The sequence below is a fragment of the Ovis canadensis genome, chromosome 5, assembly GCF_042477335.2.
Source record: "Ovis canadensis isolate MfBH-ARS-UI-01 breed Bighorn chromosome 5, ARS-UI_OviCan_v2, whole genome shotgun sequence".
Taxonomy (NCBI): domain Eukaryota; kingdom Metazoa; phylum Chordata; class Mammalia; order Artiodactyla; family Bovidae; genus Ovis; species Ovis canadensis.
In genome coordinates, this window is record NC_091249.1 from 22,112,034 (window position 1) to 22,129,555 (window position 17,522).

At 42.0% G+C, this 17,522-nt stretch overlaps 1 protein-coding gene, 1 long non-coding RNA gene and 1 other non-coding gene across 10 annotated transcripts in view; 1 reads left to right on the forward strand and 2 right to left on the reverse strand.

Annotated features, from left to right (window-relative positions):
- LOC138440790 (cytochrome P450 4F3-like) overlaps window positions 1–10,787 on the forward strand; it is a 30,948-nt gene extending 20,161 nt beyond the window's left edge. For all 7 annotated transcript variants that reach the window (XM_069590680.1, XM_069590681.1, XM_069590683.1 and 4 more), the window contains exons 8-13: window positions 4,226–4,292; window positions 4,476–4,605; window positions 7,165–7,298; window positions 7,394–7,458; window positions 7,646–7,728; window positions 8,119–10,787. In XM_069590680.1, coding sequence (XP_069446781.1) covers window positions 4,226–4,292; window positions 4,476–4,605; window positions 7,165–7,298; window positions 7,394–7,458; window positions 7,646–7,728; window positions 8,119–8,296 — 657 coding nt within the window. In that variant the 3' untranslated portion in view covers window positions 8,297–10,787. The remainder of the gene's footprint in view (window positions 1–4,225; window positions 4,293–4,475; window positions 4,606–7,164; window positions 7,299–7,393; window positions 7,459–7,645; window positions 7,729–8,118) is intronic.
- Window positions 1–17,522, reverse strand: part of LOC138440799 (uncharacterized) — a 49,546-nt gene that overhangs the window by 21,727 nt on the left and 10,297 nt on the right. Inside the window, exon 5 of one of the 2 annotated variants that reach the window (XR_011257133.1) lies at window positions 12,307–13,955. The exons of the other annotated variant lie outside the window; for it this stretch is intronic. This is a non-coding gene — a long non-coding RNA (uncharacterized lncRNA). Of the gene's footprint in view, window positions 1–12,306; window positions 13,956–17,522 lie in introns of those variants that run through there. 2 annotated transcript variants of the gene reach the window in all.
- TRNAM-CAU (transfer RNA methionine (anticodon CAU)) lies at window positions 10,060–10,131 on the reverse strand. Its single transcript has one exon. It is a non-coding gene; the product is annotated as a tRNA-Met (tRNA).

A 17,522-nucleotide genomic window follows, 5' to 3' on the forward strand; every position in this document is an offset into this window, starting at 1 on the left:
TGTCTAGAGAAGATCCTTTAGCATTTGTTGGAGAGCTGGTTTGGTGGTGCTGAATTCTCTCAGCTTTTGCTTGTCTGTAAAGCTTTTGATTTCTCCTTCATATTTGAATGAGATCCTTGCTGGATACAGTAATCTAGGCTGTAGGTTTTTCTTTCATCACTTTAAGTATGCCCTGCCATTCCCTTCTGTCCTGAAGAGTTTCTATTGAAAGATCAGCTGTTATCCTTATGGAAATTCCCTTGTGTGTTATGTGTTGCTTTTCCCTTGCTGTTCTTTGTTAATTTGATTAATATGTGTCTTGGGTGTATTGCCTTGGGTTTATCCTGTTTGGGACCCTCTGGGTTTCTTGGATTTAGGTGGCTATTTCCTTCCCCATTTTAGGGAAGTTTCCAACTATTATCTCCACAAGTATTTTCTCATGGTCTTTCTTTTTGTCCTCTTCTCCTGGGGCTCCTATGATTCGAATGTTGGGACATTTAACATTGTCCCAGAGGTCTCTGAGATTGTCCTCATTTCTTTAAATTCTTTTTTTTTCCTCTCTGCTTCATTTATTTCCACCATTCTATCTTCCACCTCACTTATCCTATCTTCTGCCTCAGTTGCTCTACTGTTGATTCCCTCCAGAGTGCTTTTGATCTCACTTATTGCCTTATTAATTATTGATTGATTCTTCTTTGTTTCTTCTTGGTCCTTGTTAAACCTTTCTTGCATCTTCTCAGTCCTTGTCTCTAGTCTACTTATCTGTAACTCCATTTTGTTTTCAAGATTTTGGATCATTTTCACTATCATTATTCTGAATTCTTTATCAGGTAGACTCCCTATCTCCTCCTCTTTTGTTTGGTTTGGTGGGCTTTTATCCTGTTCCTTAACCTGCTGAATATTTCTCTGCCTTTTCATCTTGTTTAGATTGCTGTGTTTGGGGTGACCTTTCTGTATGCTGGAAGTTTGTGGTTCCTCCTTATTGTAGAGGTTCCTCCCTGTGGATGGGGTTGGACGAGTGGCTTGTCAAGGTTTCCTGGTTAGGGGAGCTTGCATCAGGTTCTGGTAGGTGGAGCTGGATCTCTTCTCTCTGGAGTGCAATGAAGTGTTCAATAGTGAGTTTTGAGATGTATATGAGTTTGGTGTGACTTTTGGCCACCTGTATTTTAATGCTCAGAGTTATGTTCCTGCATTGTTGTAGAATTAGCTTGGTATGTCTTGCTCTGAAACTTGTTGGCTCTTGGGTGGAGTTTGGTTTCAGTGTAGGTATAGAGGCTTTGGATGAGCTCTTGTTGGTTAATGTTCCCTGGAATCAGGAGTTTTCTGGTGTTCTCAAGTTTTGGACTTAAGCCGCCTGCCTCTGGCTTTCAGTCTTATTCTTACAGTGGCCTCAAGACTTCTCCATCCATACAGCACCAATGATGAAACATCTAGGTTAATGGTAAAAGATTCTCCACAGTGAGGGACACCCAGAGTTACATGGTTCACAGAGTTACATGGTGAATAGAAGGGGGAGAAGGAAGATAGAGGTGACCAGGAGGAGATGAGGGGGAATCAAAAGGGGCGAGAGCAATATAGCCAGTAATCAATTCCCTATGTATTCTCCACAGTCTAGAACACTCAGAGAGGTTCGCAGTTACATATCGAAGGGAAGAGGGAAGAAGGAGATGGAGGTGACCAAAAGAAGAGAGGGAGTCAAAAGGAGAGAGACAAATGTAGCCAGTAATCGTACCCTAAGTGTTTTCCACAGCCCAGAACACCCAAAGAGATTCACAGATTCAGGTAGAGAAGAGAAGGGGGAGGGAGGAGATAGAGGTGACCTGGGGGAGAGAAAGGAGAGTCAAAAGGGGAGAGAGCAATCAAGCCAGTAATCACACTTCTAAGTAAAAATGGGTACTGAAGATTAGATTCTTAAAGGTACAAAATTGATAACAAATACCAAAAAGCAAAGATTAAAAACCCTAGAGTAGAAGTTAGACTCTCAAAAATATAATATTTAAAAAATCACAAAATTTATAAAATATATATATATGAAATTTGCTTTAAAAATAGGGTCTTTTTTGCAAGGTAATAGTAGGTTATAAAAATTAAAATTAAAGGACTAATAAAGAACTTAAAAATAAAAACACTTTTAAATGATAATAAAAAAAAATATCTAGGAATTTCTCTGGAGCTGTTGAGGGCAATATGGGGTCAGTTCAGTTTCAGACAGTTCCTTGTTCCAGCTTATACTTCTTCTCAAGGTCCATAGGCCCCTTCCAATGTAGTCAGTGCTAAATACAGGGTTTTAATCTGTTGCACCTGTCACTTCCAAAGCGATTCCCTCTTCATTTCTTTTGGCCTCCTCTGTTTGCAAGTCTCTTCAGTGTCTAATTTCCACCCTAATAAAAGGGGGCTAAGGTGTTCATTTATGTAGGCTCACTTGTTCAGTTGTGCTGTGGGAAGAGAGGAACACTGCAAGCAAATATCACTGGCATGTGTGGGGAGTGCTCGCAGTGTCTGAGCCACACTGGGTTTGCCCCCACTCATGGCACGTGTGCTTTCTTGGTCTACACTGCTCAGGCTCCAGGTTGTTCTGCAGCAGAACTGTCCAAAGAAGGCCCTGGGCTGCGTCCACTTCCCAGGTCTAAGCTGCTCATGTTCAGGTTCTCAGGTACTCAAGGCACAGACTTGGTTGGGCCTGCATTTTGTGTCCTTCTCAGGTCCGAGCAGCTCAGGTGACCAGATGCTTGGCGAGTGCACTGTCTCAGGTGTGTGGTGCGTCTCATCACCTCCCCAGTCTCAGCCGCTCAGTTTCCTGGGTGCACAGTGAGAGCACCATCTCAGGTGTGCCATGTGTCTCCTCTGCAGAGCTGATCTCAGGCTGTGACCCTCCTAGCAGACGTCAACTGTCCAGGATCCCAGGAAGACTTTGTTAGCAACCGGGGGAGGGGCTGCTCTGCAACCAGCTAGCTCTCCTCTGTTATTCGCTCAATCCTTTGTTCTGTGAGTGGACCAGGCTGTGCCTTAGGTTAGAGCTTTTCAGGAGAAATTTCTCTCTCTCTCTCTGTTTTTTTTTTTTTCCTCTCTCTCTCTGGTTAACCCACAGTTTGGTTTGCTATCTCAAGTTAGGTCCCTCAGATTATCCCCAGGGCATTCAGCCCAGTCCTTACCCTAAGCATGCAACCCGCACCTCCCTGTTCAGCCCCCCTTGCTGCTGGCAGGCACAAGCATCTGGGCTACTTCTCCACTGGGAGTTGTGGTTAGGTGTGTATTCTGTGGGTTGTTTTTTCTTTTTTCCTCCTGGTTATGTTGCCCTCTGAGATTCCAAAACTCCCTGCAGACCTGCCAGTGAGAGGGTTTCCTGGTGTTTGGAAACTTCTCCTTCATGACTCCCACCCCAGGATGGGTCTCCATCCCTAACTCTTTTGTCTCTCTTTTGTCTTTGTGTGTGTGTGTCCTACCTCCTTTCAAAGAGAATGGGCTGCTTTTCTGGGTGCCTGGTGTCCTCCACCAGCATTCAGAAGTTGTTTTTTAGAATTTTCTCAGCATTCAAATGATCTTTTGATGAATTTGTGGAGGAGAAAGTGGTCTCCCTGTCCTATTCATCCACCATCTTAGTTCTGCCCCCCCTAACTTATTTATTTTAATTGGAGGCTAATTACTTTACAATATTGTAGCAGTTTTATTTCCAGTTTTTGAAATTTGGAACATACACAGGACTTCTCCTTCTTTCCTGTGTTCGAGGAGGGAAGGGAGGAGGAAAAAGAGAGAGGAAGGAAGGGAAGGGAGGGGAGTAGAGGGGAAGGGAAAATAGTGGAGAGGAGAGAAGAATAGACAAGAGCAGAGCAGAAATGAGAAGAAGTTGTTTTGGAGCTTAATAAGAACCTCTGCACTGAGAAGGCAAAGACTGCATGTTCTACAGGTGTACAACCCATTTCTTATCTCCAGGAGGCATTAGGAATGGGTTTTAATCTCTACTTCTAAGGTAAACTTGTCATCAGTCATCCTGTAACCCAGGTTACATCATGTAGAAACATGAAAATATTTATGGATCATTGATTCCCTTTACCATGGATGCCACAGGAGGCAAAGAGTTCAAGGAGGTCTGTGGGTGGGGCATCTGGTGGTACTGAGCAAAGGAGGTCTAGGACTTCGGGTTGAGCTTGGGTTTCTGGATGGATAATGGAGCTTCAGAGATTGTCTCAGTTTTGGCTCAGGGACCCTCAGAACTTGTGTGAATCTGGGAATCTTGCTTTCTCTCCAGGATGAAGATGGGAAGGGATTATCAGATGAAGACATCCGAGCTGAAGCTGACACCTTCATGTTTGAAGGTGAGGGCCCCAGTGTGTAACTACACAGAGGGATAGGTCTCTCCCCCAGCCCAGGAACTTGGCAAGTGGACACTGGATCACGCCACCCCTCCCCATCCTCCCATGGGCCTTAAGGTGAGGGTTTTGTCCACACTCTAGTGCTGAAGTAGGCCAGAGATCCAAGTCTCTCTGCATGCTCCTCAGGCCATGACACCACAGCCAGTGGCCTCTCCTGGGTCCTGTACAACCTTGCAAAACACCCAGAATACCAGGAACGCTGCCGGCAGGAGGTGCAAGAGCTCCTGAAGGACCGTGAGTCTAAAGAGATTGAATGGTGAGTGCAAGTCTTTGTGGCCTTTTTCTGATCCCCTGCTTCCTGGCTTTGGAAGAGTGAAAATATTCTTGTGGATTTTGTCTTTATTTCTTAGTGGGAATGTGAGAAGATTCCAGAAACAGGGTCTGGGAAAAGTTTGCAGGTTTGGAGGACAGAAAGTTCTGCACTAACTAGCAACAATGTGTGAGGGCAGATGATACCAGTGAGCACCTATTCAGTAAATGAACTTTCCCTCCACTTCTTTACTTTTCTCTCTGAAGTCACATGTTTTCAAATATCTTCATTCTATTTCCTCATATCTTAATTCCTCATATTATTTAGTCCAGGATTTAAAAGGAACACCTGAGGACTAAAGTCATTCAACTCCTTTCCAGGAATATCTGCATCTTCTTCCATCCATTCCCCATTTAGGAAACACTACAAAACTGCCTCCCTCTCTCCAGTTCTATGCCATCTCCAATTCTCCCCACCTCATTGTGTGTCCTGGAAATTCAGGAAGGACCAGTCCCAGTTTTTGCCTTCCAGGATCTTCCAGCTTGATGAGAGATAGTCCCAGGTCAGGACACTCCCAGTGTGCACGGACCAGGCTGGAGTTTGATATGATAGGCTTGTGGATAACAGATTACTTAATAATATTAACATACTATTCCAGAGTGTGGAATGGATATCCATTTTTAGATATCCATATAATCTTTAGGCTTTTAATAGAGTCTAAAATTTTAGCATAGAGATCTTAGGCAGCTTTTGCTAAACAAACCCTTAGGAACCTCTTGTGCCTATGGTGAATCATAGTCTATCTGGATTGAGAAACATTTATAAGTTCATTTGGAATATAGACATTCACATGTCTTTCAGATATTTTATATCATCACCATTTTTCTCTCATCTATTATATTATTTCTAAAGAAAAACTAATAATTTATGGGTATAAATTTCTTGCCCAGTGAACATAGTAAGTGCTAGATATGGTCTTATACCAACAGGACAATGAAAGATCATTTATAATAAAAACTCTTGTAACAACTGGAGAGCTACATGGAAAAAGGTTAATTCAGCATGATCTTATGTCTTATCAGAAAATAACATATACACTAATCAAAGAGTCAAAACAAAAAATAAAAGAGCCTTGGGACATCCCTAGTGGTCCAGTGGTTAAGAATTCACCTTGAAATGCAGGAGACTTAGGTTTGATCGCTGGTCAGGGAACTAAGATCCCATGTGCACAGTAGCAACTAAGCCCACAAGCAGCTAAACAGAGTCCATGGGCCCAGTGAAAGATCCCACCTGACACAACAAAGATCTGATGCGACTAAGATCTGCTGAAACCAAACAAATAAATATTTTTTTCAGAAAATAATAAAATAAAGGATTCTTAAAGGCTCTAGAAGAAACCAGGGGAAATTATTTTATAGCTCTAGAGTAGGAAAAGTCTTATTTTGGACACAAGTCCCAAGAGATGTACAAGAAAAGTTTGACACACTGTTACATGAAAAAGATACAGAGCAATGTGTATGGTATACAGCATGATACTGCACAATTATTAATGCAAAAAAAGTACTCCTGGAAGGATACATAAAAAAATAACCACTAGTCAAACTGTGAGGAAGGAAAATGAGTGATATTGAGGCATGGGGTGGTGTTTTGTGGTTTTCCGATTTGGAACTAGCTAACTATGTCAGCTATTGAGAATTTAAATCACCACACAAAATTAAGGGGATAAAGAAAAAGAATTCAGTTCCCTTACTGGATCTTATCTTCATTATTTGTACAAGATTTCCAGTGAGTTGCTTCCCTGATGGCTCAGTTGGTAAAGAATCTGCCTGCAATGCAGGTGACCCCAGTTTGATTCCTGTGTTGGGAAGATTCGCTGGAGAAGGGAAAGTCTACCCACTCCAGTATTCTTGGGCTTCCCTTGTGGTTCAGCTGGTAAAGAATCTCCCTACAATGCAGAAGACCTGGGTTCGATCCCTAGGTTGGGAAGATCCGCTGGAGAAGGGAAAGGCTACCCACTCCAGTATTCTGGCCTGGAGAAATCCACGGACTGTATCACAAAGAGTCGGATGTGACTCTCACTTTCACTTTTTCCAGTGAACTCTCTTGTTTTCTAAGTATAAAACCACTATCTGCCAAAAATAACACATTTACCCCCATGTTTCAAATGGCATTTCTCTCTTTTTCCCCCTTCTAAGCTCATTGGCTAGTATCCCTAGTGCTGTTATAAATAAGAGTAAACATTGAATCTGACTTTTTATTTCCTTCTCATTTGCCTTTTGATTTTTCTCTTACCATAAAGAATATTTCACTTTTAAACAAATTAGTATAGTTTCTTTTTGGTTGGTTCTTTGATGTTTTGCTTAGAAAAGCTTCTAAAAATATGTGGCTACTTCTGTGATTTTTCTTTCTTTTTAGGAACCATCTTATAAAGCATAATGGGTTTGGCACTATCTGATCCATCTGTGATTATGTAATAAACAGAAGGGATCTTATAGGGCAGTAGGAGTGCTGGAGGGTGGCATGTCTATTTTTGCTCCCTGGATGATTGTCATGGGGTTTCCTTAGGGACGATCTGGCTCAGTTGCCCTTCCTGACCATGTGCATCAAGGAGAGTCTGCGGTTGCACCCCCCAGTCACGGCCATCTCCCGCCGCTGTACCCAGGACATCACGCTTCCAGATGGCCGGGTCATCCCCAAAGGTGCTCACAATGACTATGGAATGAGGCTCCTGGTTAGAAAGGGGGCCCATCAGGCAGGTTGAGCCTAATTCTGACTGGTCCCTCCTCTTCCACAGGTGTTATCTGCCTCATCAGCATTTTCGGGACCCACCACAACCCATCTGTGTGGCCAGACCCTGAGGTGATGCCTCCGCCACGCCATACCTCTATCATCCCTGTCCATTCCCTTTGGGGGACCCAAGGGCAACTACAGAATTCTGATTGGCCAATCAGACATCACCTCCATCCCATTATACACACATCTGCCTCTCTAAGGATCGACGTTCTGGGAGATACCACCCAGAAACCCTGTCTTGTCTTGCCCCCAGGTCTATGACCCCTTGCGCTTCGAGCCAGAAAACATCAAGGGGAGGTCACCTCTGGCTTTTATCCCCTTCTCAGCGGGTCCCAGGTGAGGGCATTGGGCATTTGAAGTGACGATGGAGTAGTGGGAGGCAGGGATCTGGGACTAAGATTCCAGGCTTAACTGTAGGGGCCAGGAAGGGGGAACATTTAAGACTGTGCTTCCCTCCCCTCCCCCAGACATAATGGCAAGGGCCTAGGGAATGGTGGGAGGCACAAGAAGGGGTCCACAGTGTGCTGAGGGGCCGGTTTCCCTGTGTTCTGGTCTGAGTTCAGGACTGGAGTGTGGGCAAGGGTCTGGGAATATGCAAGCCCACGTGGGGGTTCCTGGCACGGTTAGCTTCCCTCTCTACCACTGTGCATGTAAGTTGTGGGCCAGGTGCTATGGGGCCCAGATGAGGGATTCGGGTGCAGTCAGAGCCCCTGATCTTGCCCACAGGAACTGCATCGGGCAGACATTCGCCATGACAGAGATGAAGGTGGTCCTGGCGCTCACACTACTGCGGTTCCGCGTCCTGCCGGATGAGGAGGAGCCTCGCCGGAAGCCAGAGCTGATCCTGCGCGCGGAGGGCGGACTTTGGCTGCGGATGGAGCTGCTGAGCACAGGGCAGCAATGACACACCCACCTGCTGGCCTGAGATCCGCCATGACCATAGACACCTCACTGCAGATTCCAAGGAATAAATCTGGGACTTCGCTGGCGGTGCAGTGGTTAAGACTTTGTGCTTCCACTGCAAGGGGACGGGATCCTGATTCGGGAGCTCACGTCTGTCCCAAGCCTCACTGAGAGCCAGCAGAGGGCCCCTGGGGCCTGGACGGATCCAGGCAGATGGGTGTGTCTGTGAACCTGGTGGGGGAAGTGGGGGAGGAAGAGGGTGGGGGAATGGAGGCGATTTTTTTTATGATAGCTGGAGCTCCATCTTGGATCATTAGGACAAGATGACTTTTTAAGGAAGGTGAAGCAGAGAGCTAGATGCAGTCAGGGTCAAATGACCCTGGATCCACCACTCCCTCCTTCCAAAGGTTTGCCATTTTTACCTATTTGGCTGGGTTGGGGGAAATCTCTCTCTAAGCCTCAGTGCCTTTATTACATAATAGTAGCCACCTTACTGCGCTGTTGTGGAGATTTATAAAAAGCTTGTGCAAAATGACTGACTCAGTATCTGGTAAGCAGTCCTACAGAATGTGCATTCATTTCCACACTTTGTGATGTTTTTGCATCACTTTCTCACATTTAAAATGCTTTAAAGTCATAAAAGTTATACTGAAGTTTGGGGACATGCAGAAACCTGCTGTTGAAGAAAATTGCCATTAGAAGATTGAGCAAATTCAAAATCTACATAGTTAGATCTGTTACACAGTTACAAGCTGCTCTGCTGTGAAACAGACCTGAAGCTAAGGACCAAAAAGAAATTTTTTCCCTCAGAGAGGCATGACCCAGGACTTCATTTTCATCAGGATGTTCTAGAAAGTGGAGGTGAAGAGAGTTCCCAATAGTGAGAGAAGGTGGAGGGGGCAGGAGTGGGGCCACTTCCTTCAGCACCTGGGACAGCGGCTGCTCCAGGACTAGCCCCACTGAGGTGGCAGGGGGTCCTGGGATAGTCTTAGTATCAGACCCTTTTGGGGTTCTACAAGCTGGGGTCAGAAGACTTAATGATTGAATAATAAGAAATAAATCCTATAACACGAAATTAGTAAATATTTCATGTATTCTAAGCTGAAAATTGCATATGTTTCTGTTTGCCTTCAGAGTTCTTATTAAAATGGTTTTCTTTAAAAACAAAACAGAAAAGTGGGAGGAACTGCCCTGGTGGTCCAGTAGCTTAGACTCAGAGTTCGCAATGCAGGTAGCCCAGGTTCAATATCTGGTCCACGAATGATATTCCGCATGCCACAACTAAGAGTTTGCATTATGTAAATAAAGATTCTGCATGCTGCGACCGAGACCCAGAACAGGCAGATAAATAAGTAAATACTTATTAATGTTTTTCCTTTCCCCCAAATTATACCTTGTCATAGAAAAAAACACAGCGAAGAAAAAGTAAGAAATAAAAATCATATCTATAATCAAAACACGCCAAAGTAATCACTTCATAGTCTCTCAATTATACTGCCAAATTTTAAAGTGAAAATATCAGTCACACCCAGCTCTTTGCGACTCCATGAACTGCAGCCTGCCAGGCTCCTCTGCCCATGAAATTTTCCTAGCAAGAGTACTGGAGTGGGTAGCTATTCCCTTCTCCAGGGGATCTTCCTGACCCAAGGATCGAACCTAACTCTCACACATTGCAGGCAGATTCTTTACTGGCTGAGCCACCAGAGAAGCCTATGAAATACACTTTCTCAGAGGCCACATGTACTCAAGAGTCTACAAAATCTTTAGCAGAGGATGGTTTCGATCCATCGACCTCTGGGTTATGGGCCCAGCACGCTTCCGCTGCGCCACTCTGCTCTGCCTTCTTAACTTCAAATTTCTACATAATCCTTAACAGTAAAAATTTGACTTTACTTCTGAATATATTACATTTACATATAATCTCCCTTTAAAATTTTTATTTTACTGGCTAAAAGCACATGGAAATATCTGAACATCATGAGTCATTAGGGAAATGCAAGTCAATGCCACAAGGTGATATCACTTCACACCCACTAGGATGACAAAATGGAAGATCACAAGTGTAGGTAAGGATGCAGGGGTAATTGGAACCCTAATATATTGCTGTTGTGAATATAAGAGTGCAGCCACTATGGAAACAGCTTGGTGTTTTCTCAATAAATTAAGCCTAAAATTGCTTTGTGACCATACCATCCTATGACTGGGCATGTATCCAAAAGAATTGAAAACAGAAATTTGAGGGGGGTTCAGGATGGGGAACATGTGTACACCTGTGGCGGATTCATGTTGATATATGGCAAAACCAATACAATATTGTAAAGTAATTAGCCTCCAATTAAAATAAATAAATTTAAATTTTTAAAAAGAGTTGTATACATCCCTTCAGTATTGGCACACCCACAGTTGCCTAAAGTTGAATATTTGGGAAACAATTCAAATATTCATTAACAGATAAGTGAATAAAGAAAGTAAGTTATATCCATAACAAGAAATGTTGTTGTTGAATTACTAATTCATACCCGACTCTGCAACCCCATGGACTGCAGCACACCAGACTCCTCTGTCTTCCACTGTCTCTTGGAGTTAGCTCAAATTCATGTCCATTGTATCAATGATGCCGTCCAAACATCTCATCCTCTGCTGCCCCCTTCTCCTCCTGCCCTCAGTCTTTCCCAGCATTAGGGTCTTTTTCAATAAGCCAGCTCTTCTCATGGGATGGACAGAGTATTTGAAATTCAGTTTCAGCATCAGTCCTTTCAATGAATGTTAAGGGTTGATTTCCTTTAGGATTGACTGGTTTGATCTCCTTACTGTCCAGGAGATTCTCAAGGGTCTCCTCCAGCACCACAATTACAAAGCATCAATTCTTCAGCAGTCAGCCTTCTTTATAGTCCAACTCTCACAGCCACACATGACTACTGAATAGACCATAGCTTTGACAGTACAGACCCTTGTCAGCAAAGCAATGTCCCTGCTTTTTAACGTGCTGTCTAGGTTTGTCATAGCTTTTCTTCCCAAGGAGCAAGTGTCTTTTAATTTCATGGCTGTAGTTACCATCCGCAGTGATTTTTAAGCCCAAGAAAATAAAATCTGCCACTGCTTCCACTTTTCCCCCTTCTATTTGCCATGAAGTGATGGAACCAGATGTCATGATCTTAAGTTTTCTAATGGTGAGTTTTAAGCCAGCTTTTTCACTCTGCTCTTTCACTCTCATCAAGAAGCTTTTTGCTTTCTGCTATTTGAGTGATATCATCTACATATCTCAGGTTGTTGACATTTCTCCTGACAATCTTGATTTCAGCTTGTGATTCATTCAGCCTTGCATGTCACATGATGTACTTTGCATATGAGTTAAATAAGCAGGGTGACATCCTTTCCCAATTTTGAACCAGTCCGTTATTCCATGTCTGGTTCTAATTGTTGCTTCTTAGCCCACATACAGAATTCTCAGGAGTCAGGTGAGGTGACCTGATACTCCCACCTCTTTAAGAAGTTTCCACAGTTTGTTGTGATCCACACAGTCAAAGGTTTTAGCATAGTCAATGAAGCAGAACAAAGCGTTTTATTGGGTCATGAAAAGAAAATAAATAGGGAGTTCTCTGCAGGCCAGGGGTTAAGACTCTGCACTTCCAATACAGGAGGTGCAGGTTCAATCTCTGCTTAGGGAACTAAGATCCCACATACCATGTCGCATGGCCAAATTTTTCTTGAAGGAATGAAGCACTGACACATGCTTCAGTATGAATGAACTTTGAAAGCATTATGATAAAAGAAAGGAACTGGACACAAAAGGTCACATATTGTGTGATTCAATGGATATGAAATGTGCAGAATAGGCAAATCCATATAGATAGATCTAAGAGCTGGGGGACAAAACAGAGGGTGACTGCTAATGGGTACAGATCTCCTTTTCAGGTGATGGAAATATCTTGGCGCCAATAAAGGAGAGGCGGTGGTTTCACAACACTGTGAATGTACTAGATGCATGAAATTGAACACTTTTTAATGTTATAAATTCCATAATTGAATAAATTTATTTTATGTGACTTTTACCTCAACAAAAAAAATGCTATTTTATCTTACATTTTTCTTGTTAATCTGGATTTTTCATTAAACAATATATCATGAACATCCCTCCTCAATATACAATTCCATGGACTGTACAGTCCATGGAAGTCTCAGTTGGTAAAGGCAGATTCTTTACCAACTGCACTATCAACAGGAAGCCCAATAATACTGGAGTGGGTAGCCTATTGCTTCTCCCGTGGATCTTCCCAACCCAGGAATTGAACCAGCATCTCCTGCATTGCAGGCAGATTCTTTGCCAACTGAGCTATCAGGGAAGCCTTATAATTGAATAAATGTTATTTTATGGGGGTTTTAACCTCAACAAAAAAATGATATTTTATATTTTTCTTGTTAATCTGTATTTTTCATTAAATAATAAATATATCTAGATTTTTGCATTAAATGAAAAATTGTGACATCCCTCCACAATGTGCAATCATCATCTTGAAGATCTTTAAAATCTTTAAGTGTTAAGTATTCAATGCACTCTTTGTTTTCATAAATGATATTATGATAGAAAACAATTTTGTTTGTCTTCACTTTACAAAAATAATCTCTTTATGTACCTTGACAACTGGAGATATCATTATCAATTACTTATTGAGTTACTCTTAATCACATAAACTTTGGTGTAGAAATTTTATTTCTATAGCAGTAGCATCTTACATGCATTCATATAAGAAGTGGGTGTATTAAACACTTTTCATACAACACATAAGACTTGATGACTCCACAGACCTTGATGCTTTGGGTCCTATTAACAGAAGTAGATCACTGGAAGGGAGAAGGTGAGAACACTTCAGATCCTCCAGATAAACCCTGATTTCATCCTCACCTCAGTCTTTCATATTGGAGTGATAAGTTGATGAGTGGTGGAGTGGAAGTAAGTTTGGTTAGCTTGGCTTCAAAGGTCATGCCTCATCTCCCAGGGAAATAATTTTCAAGATGTAGCTCATCCCCAAGTGCATTAGATCAGTGGAGAACCCCTGAAGCTTTAGTAGATGAGACTCTTTGAAGACTGATGCTTAACTTTTTAAATGTAATATTCTTTACAGAGAATACATTCACTCATGTAGAAAATAAGATGCTCAGTGAAAAGCATTGCTTCTCCATATGTACTTCATTTTCCCTTTTTTTTCCATCTTTCAGTTCAGTTCAGTTCAGTTCAGTCTCTCAGTCGTGTCCAACTCTTTGCCACCCCATGAATTGCAGCACACCAGGCTTCCCTGTCCATCACCAACTCCCAGAGTTCACTCAAACTCACGTCCATCGAGTCAGTGATGCCATCCAGCCATCTCATCCTCGGTCGTCCCCTTCTCCTCCTGCCCCCAATCCCTCCCAGCATCAGAGTCTTTTCCAATGAGTCACCTCTTTGCATGAGGTGGCCAAAGTACTGGAGTTTCAGCTTTAGCATCATTCCTTCCAAAGAACACCCAGGACTGATCTCCTTGCAGTCCAAGGGACTCTCAAGAGTCTTCTCCAACACCACAGTTCAAAAGCATCAATTCTTCAGTGCTCAGCTTTCATCTTTAGGTAAATGCTTTACTTTTTGTACAAGGCTTCCCTTGTGGCTCAGCTGGTAAAGACTCTGCCTGCAATGTAGGAGACCTGAGTTCAATCCCTGGATTGGGAAGATCTGATGGAGAAGGGAAAGGCTACCCACTCCAGTATTGTGGCCTGGAGAATTCCATGGATTGCATAGTCCATGGTGTCACAAATAGTTGGACACATCTGAGCAACTTTCACTCTCTTACTTTTTGCATATCATTTCATAGTATATTTATGCTGATAATATATGTGCTTAATACCCTCAGCCTCATCTTAAACAAGTATGTAAGTTTATCAAATTTATAAAACGTAAAGATTGCTCTATTTGGTGTACAGTTCTAAGTTTTGAAGTGTCTAGAGTGGTGTAACCACCACTACCACAGTCACCCTTGATAATCAAAATATTTTCATCCCATCTCCTGCCAAACAGTGACCTATTCTCCATCCTTATCATCTAGTATCTTTCACCTAACAATGCATGTATGATTCATTCATGTTGCATTATTCAGTACTTTGGCATTTTATTGCTAAGTAATATTGCATACTATGATGAGCCACACTTTCTTCCACAGTTGGAAAACATGTGGATGGTTTTCAATTTTGTCCTATTATAAATAAAGCTACTGTGGATATTTGTGTATAAGTGTTCATTGGTCTTAGAGTGGGATGGCTGGGTCATATTATAAGTGTATGTTTAACATTAGAGGAAACAGCCAAACAATATTTCAAAGTGCACCTTTTAAAATAATTTTCCAAAAGTGAACCAGGAAGAAATAGAAAATCTTAACAGACACATCACAAGCACAGAAATCAGAACTGTAATCAAAAATCTTTCAGCAAACAAAAGCCCAGGACAAGACGGCTTCAGAGCTGAATTCTACCAAAAAATTTAGAGAAGAGCTAACACCTATCCTCCTCAAACTCTTCCAGAAAATTGTAGAGGAAGGTAAACTTCCAAACTCATTCTATGAGGCCACCATCACCCTAATACCAAAATCAAACAAAGGTGCCACAAAAAAGAACACTACAGACCAATATCACTGATGAACATAGATGCAAAACTCCTTAACAAAATCCTAGCAGACAGACTCCAACAACATATTTAAAAGATCATACATCATGACCAAGTGAGCTTTATCCCAGGGATGCAAGGACTCTTTAATATCTGCAAATCAATCAATGTAAAACACCACATTAACAAATTGAAAGATGAAAACCATATGATTATCTCAATAGATGCAGAGAAAGCCTTTGACAAAATTCAACATCCGCTTATGATTAAAAAAAAAAAAACCCTCCAGAAAGCAGGAATAGAAGGAACATACCTCAACATAATAAAAGCTATACATGACAAAGTGAAGTCGCTCAGTCGTGTCCGACTCTTTGCGACCCCGTGGACTTTAGCCCTCCAGGCTCCTCCGTCCATGAGATTCTCCAGGCAAGAATACTGGAATGGGTTGCCATTTCCTTCTCCAGGGGATCTTCCCGACCCGGGGATCGAACCCAGGTCTCATGCATTGCGGGCAGATGCTTAAACCTCTGAGCCACCAGGGTCACTGAGCAAACATTATCCTCATTGGTGAAAAATTGAAAGCATTTCCCTTAAAGTCAAGAACAAGACAGGGGTGCCCACTCTCACCACTACTATTCAACATAGTTTTGGAAGTTTTGGCCACAGCAATCAGAGCAGAAAAAGAAATAAAAGTAATCCAAATTGGAAAAGAAGAAGTAAAATTCTCACTGTTTGCAGATGACATGATCCTCTACATAGAAAACCCGAAAGACTCGAGCAGAAAATTACTAGAGCTAATCAATGAATATAGTAAAGTTGCAGGATATAAAATTAACACAGAAAAATCTCTTGCATTCCTATACACTAACAATGAGAAAACAGAAAAAGAAATTAAAGAAACAATTTCATTCACCATTGCAACGAAAAGAATAACATACTTAGGAATATATCTACCTAAAGAAACAAAAAACCTATATATAGAAAACTATAAAACACTGATGAAAGAAATCAAAGAGGACACAAATAGATGGAGAAATATACTGTGTTCATGGATCGGAAGAACCAATATAGTGAAAATGAGTATACTACCCAAAGCAATCTATAGATTCAATGCAATCCCTATCAAGCTACCAACGGTATTTTTCACAGAACTAGAACAAAACTTTCACCATTTGTATGGAAATACAAAAAACCTTGAGTAGCCAAAGCAATCTTGAGAAAGAAGAATGGAACTGGAGAAATCAACCTGCCTGACTTCAGGATCTATTACAAAGCCACAGTCATCAAGTATGGTGCTGGCACAAAGACAGAAATATAGATCAATGGAACAAAATAGAAAGCCCAGAGATAAATCCGTGCACCTATGGAGACATTATCTTTGACAAAGTAGGCAAGAATATACAATGGAGAAAAGACAATCTCTTTAACAAGTGGAGCTGGAAAAACTGATCAACCAGTTGTAAAAGAATGAAACCAGAACACTTTCTAACACCATACACAAAAATAAACTCAAAATGGATTAAAGATCTAAACATAAGACCAGAAACTATAAAACTTCTAGAGGAGAACATAGGCAAAACACTCTCTGACATAAATCACAGCAGGATCCTCTATGACCCACCTCCCAGAATATTGGAAATAAAAGCAAAAATAAACAAATGGGACCTCATTAAAATTAAAAGCTTCTGCACAACGAAGAAAACTATAAGTAAGCTGAAAAGACAGCCTTCAGAATGGGAGAAAATAATAGCAAACGAAACAACTGACAAACAACTAATCTTAAAAATATACAAGCAACTCTTGCAGCTCAGTTCAGTTCAGTCACTCTGTCGTGTCCAACTCTTTGCGACCCCATGAACTGCAGCACGCCAGGCCTCCCTGTCCATCACCATCTCCCAGAGTTCACTCAGACTCACATCCAAGTCAGTGATGCCATCCAGGCATCTCATCCTCAGTCGTCCCCTTCTCCTCCTGCCCCCAATCCCTCCCAGCATCAGAGTCATTTCCAATGAGTCAGCTCTTCGTATGAGGTGGCCAAAGTACTGGAGTTTCAGCTTTAGCATCATTCCTTCCAAAGAACACCCAGGACTGATCTCCTTTAGAATGGACTGGTTGGATCTCCTTGCAGTCCAAGGGACTCTCAAGAGTCTTCTCCAACACCACAAGTTCAAAAGCATCAATTCTTTGGCGCTCAGCTTTCTTCACTGTCCAACTCTCACATCTGTACATGACCACAGGAAAAACCATAGCTTTGACTAGACGGACCTTTGTTGGCAAAGTAATGTCTCTGCTTTTCAATATGCTATCTAGCTTGGTCATAACTTTCCTTCCAAGGAGTAAGCATCTTTTAATTTCATAGCTGCAGTCACCATCTGCAGTGATTTTGGAGCCCCAAAAAATAAAGTCTGACACTGTTTCCACTGTTTCCCCATCTATTTCCCATGAAGTGATGGGACCAGATGCCATGACGTTCGTTTTCTGAATGTTGAGCTTTAAGCCAACTCTTTCACTCTCCTCTTTCACTTTCATCAAGAGGAAACTAAAAAGTTCCTCTTTACTTTCTGCCATAAGGGTGGTGTCATCTGCATATCTGAGGTTA